This window comes from Bidens hawaiensis, unplaced genomic scaffold, assembly GCF_021521415.1.
Source record: "Bidens hawaiensis isolate Kalapana, Puna unplaced genomic scaffold, B.hawaiensis_p1.1 tig00019448_1, whole genome shotgun sequence".
Lineage (NCBI taxonomy): Eukaryota > Viridiplantae > Streptophyta > Magnoliopsida > Asterales > Asteraceae > Bidens > Bidens hawaiensis.
Window position 1 is genome coordinate 195,832 of NW_027492956.1, and position 3,161 is coordinate 198,992.

General features: G+C 35.9%; 1 protein-coding gene across 1 annotated transcript; it reads right to left on the reverse strand.

Annotated features, from left to right (window-relative positions):
• Positions 1-808: 808 nt before the first annotated feature.
• LOC143558392 (aquaporin PIP2-7-like) lies at positions 809-2,706 on the reverse strand. Its single transcript, XM_077047238.1, has 4 exons — positions 2,349-2,706; positions 1,847-2,142; positions 1,106-1,246; positions 809-1,014 (listed from the first exon to the last, which is right to left on the reverse strand). The coding sequence occupies exons 1-4, from the start codon at positions 2,665-2,667 to the stop codon at positions 901-903; spliced, it is 870 nt and encodes a 289-aa protein (XP_076903353.1). The 5' UTR covers positions 2,668-2,706; the 3' UTR covers positions 809-900.
• Between the last annotated feature and the right edge of the window lie 455 nt (positions 2,707-3,161).

Here is a 3,161-nt window from a genome sequence, read left to right on the forward strand (position 1 = left end):
GCAAAAAAGCTCACCTGTTGATATTGAAGACTTTGATTTTGTTGATGAAGCCGTTCCAAATGTTGATAGATCTGAAGGACAAACAGGAAGTGTAACAAGCAAGCGCAAAAGAGGTAGAAGCACGGATGCAGATGAGATATATCGAGAGTCTTGCAAAGATATCAAGGAAGTTTTGCTTCGATTTGGGGAGATGGTGGGTGAACAACTTAGCAAAGAAGGTATGGAGGCTCGTGAAATCTATGAAAATGTTAGTGATGAGTTGAAAGCTTTACCAGGTATCACTACGAAAAAACGGTTCAAAGCAGCTCATTTGATTGGTAAAGATGTGGATCTAGGACGTTCTTTTCTTGCGTTGACAATAGAAGAGAAAATTGAGATGGTCGAGTTGTATACCGATGGTTCAATGGGATAGTTGTGTATGGTTGAAGTATGTTTTGTATGTGAATTGGTTTTAACTATGGTTGATGTTTTTTGCTTAAAAACTATGTTTTGTATGTGAATTGGTTTGATCAATGCATATTTTGGTTGGAATTTATGCATCTTTTTATATGTTTTTTATTTTTTAATAAATATTTGTTACGAAAAAAATACTTGTGCTAATGATAAAGTTGATATAATTCTCTGTTTATTTTCTATGTACCAAACAAGAGAAATGATTCTCAGCTATATTTCTCTACTGAAATCTCTGTACTACCAAACAGAACAGTCAATTCTCATTCTCCAGACCAATTCCCTTTCTCTGCAATTCCATTTCTTTATTCCATTTCTCTACAATTCCATTCTCTGTACCAAACACCCCCTTAAAAGAAAAGGGAACAAAACACAATTACAATAAACATTTTTTTCCAAAGATATCTACAAGGCAAGAACCCACCATGGGTAAACATCTTTCAAGCTTAATTAAGCATTGCTTCTGAATGAACCAAGTGCTTTGATCGCCGCGGCTCTGAGCACAAACTGGTGGTACACTGCGGCAGCAAATGCTCCAATGAACGGTCCAACCCAGAAAATCCACTGCAATTTTGAAATAAAATCATTTATATAAATATAAATTTGTGCAAAACGTATGTAGAAAATAGTAATTGAAAATTTTAAAAACTCATACTTGGTCATCCCAGGCCTTCTCCTTGTTGTAAATGACTGCGGCGCCAAAGCTTCTGGCCGGGTTGATGCCAGTACCAGTGATTGGAATGGTGGCCAAGTGAACCATGAATACAGCAAATCCTATGGGCAGTGGTGCCAATACCTTCATATTTTAAAATCAGAATATTAGTATGTATATTTTAAGTATGCAAAGGAAACATGGTTGTAAATAAAGTGAGCCTTTGTAGCTGAGTTATTCAAAATCGGCTTGTTAGAACTCAAATCAAGACGAGTTTAAATGAGTTTGTTATTCAAAATTGGCTTGTTAAAACTCGAATCAAGACGAGTTTAAATGAGTTTGAACTCATGTTTAAACCTAAATTAGAGATACGAGTTTGTTAGACTAGATTTAAAAGCCTAAGCCAAAATTTTTTATTCCTATAGAAATAAATATTTTTATATGTAAAATAAAATATAAGATTAAAAAGAAATTTATTTATATATAACTAATTATAAAACAAAAATAGTATTCACTGTGTTATATATAATATTAATTAATAATTTTCCTTTATCTTCAACTATGTAGTTAATAAACAATTTTTTCAGCCCGAAAAATTACTTATCAGCCGAGTTATGTTGTCTAAATTAAATAAGTCAAAACTCAAGCGAAGACTCAAGCTAAGTTAAAGGAGCCGAGTTCGAGCCTAAACCAGCTCATCTACTTTACTCTCATAAAATGAAACATAAGGGGTCTAGTACTTACAGGAACATGGGAGTCTCGTGCACTCCTCTTGGGGTCAGTGGCCGAGAACACGGTGTAAACAAGTACAAAGGTCCCAATAATCTCAGCACCGAGCCCGGTACCCTTGTTGTAACCGTGGGCTAACTCGTTAGCACCACCACCGTACCGGTTATAGTACGACTTCTGGAAAGCTTTCACCAAACCCACACCACAAATCGCACCCAAACATTGCGCGATCATGTACCCCAACGCCCGGATCAACGACACCTTTCTCGCCAAAAACAACCCAAATGTCACTGCCGGGTTAATGTGTCCTCCTGGTGCATTTTAGCAACCAACAGTTAGTTAATTAGTTAGTTACAATAATTCCATAAATATAAGTTTTTTGTATAGTGAAAGGTAAAAATTTTAATTTTTTTACTGTACCTAATAAAGGTGAAATTTTTTTACCATACTTTATTTACTTTTAAATTTTATTAATTAAAATCACTTAACCTGTACCTGCAGGATTCGAACCACTTACCGGAGATACCAGCGGTGCAGTAAACAAGAATAAAGATCATGCCACCAAAGGCCCACGCAATACCAAGGATACCAACGCCTCCACACTGATCGAGGTTTAAGTTCGGGTCGGTTTGGCTTTTGTACCCGATGACGGTCAAAACAGTGACATATAGGAAAAGGAGTGTGGCAACGAATTCGGCTATAAGTGCACGATAGAATGACCACTTGGTTAATTCATCGGCATCGAATAAGGGGGCGGGGGGTGGGTCGTGGTAGTCCTTGGCGGCGTATTCGCTTCCGCCGCCATGGTGCTCGGCCACTTCAACATCTTTAGTCATGGTCGTGTGTGTGGGTGAGAATGTGACAAGAGGTGAATAGTTGTGTTAGTGAGGTTGTGGTGGATGTGTTGTGATCATTGGTATTTATGGATGGTAGTGAGAGGAAAATAATAAAGCACAATGATTAAAGGTTCAATTATTGATGGCTTAACATATACTAAGTTTTTAATTATTAAAACTATAATTATAATTCAAGTTATATAATATAGTGATTATGCTTTTGACAACATTTTATTTTACCAATAAGGCAATTATGTTCCAAATATGTTTTTAGCATAATGCTTTTTTTCATAACGAAAATATTAGTATTAGATCTAAACTATAGTAAAATAAGAGATTACAACACCTTTTAGTAATTCTCAAGTTTTAAAACAAACCCGTAAACTCAGTGGGTAGCTCCATTGTTTTACGGGTTTAACTGGGTAGCCAAGTCATAAAACTAGTATTCCAGTGGACCGATAAGAGACGAAGTATCAACTAATATTTATGATTTA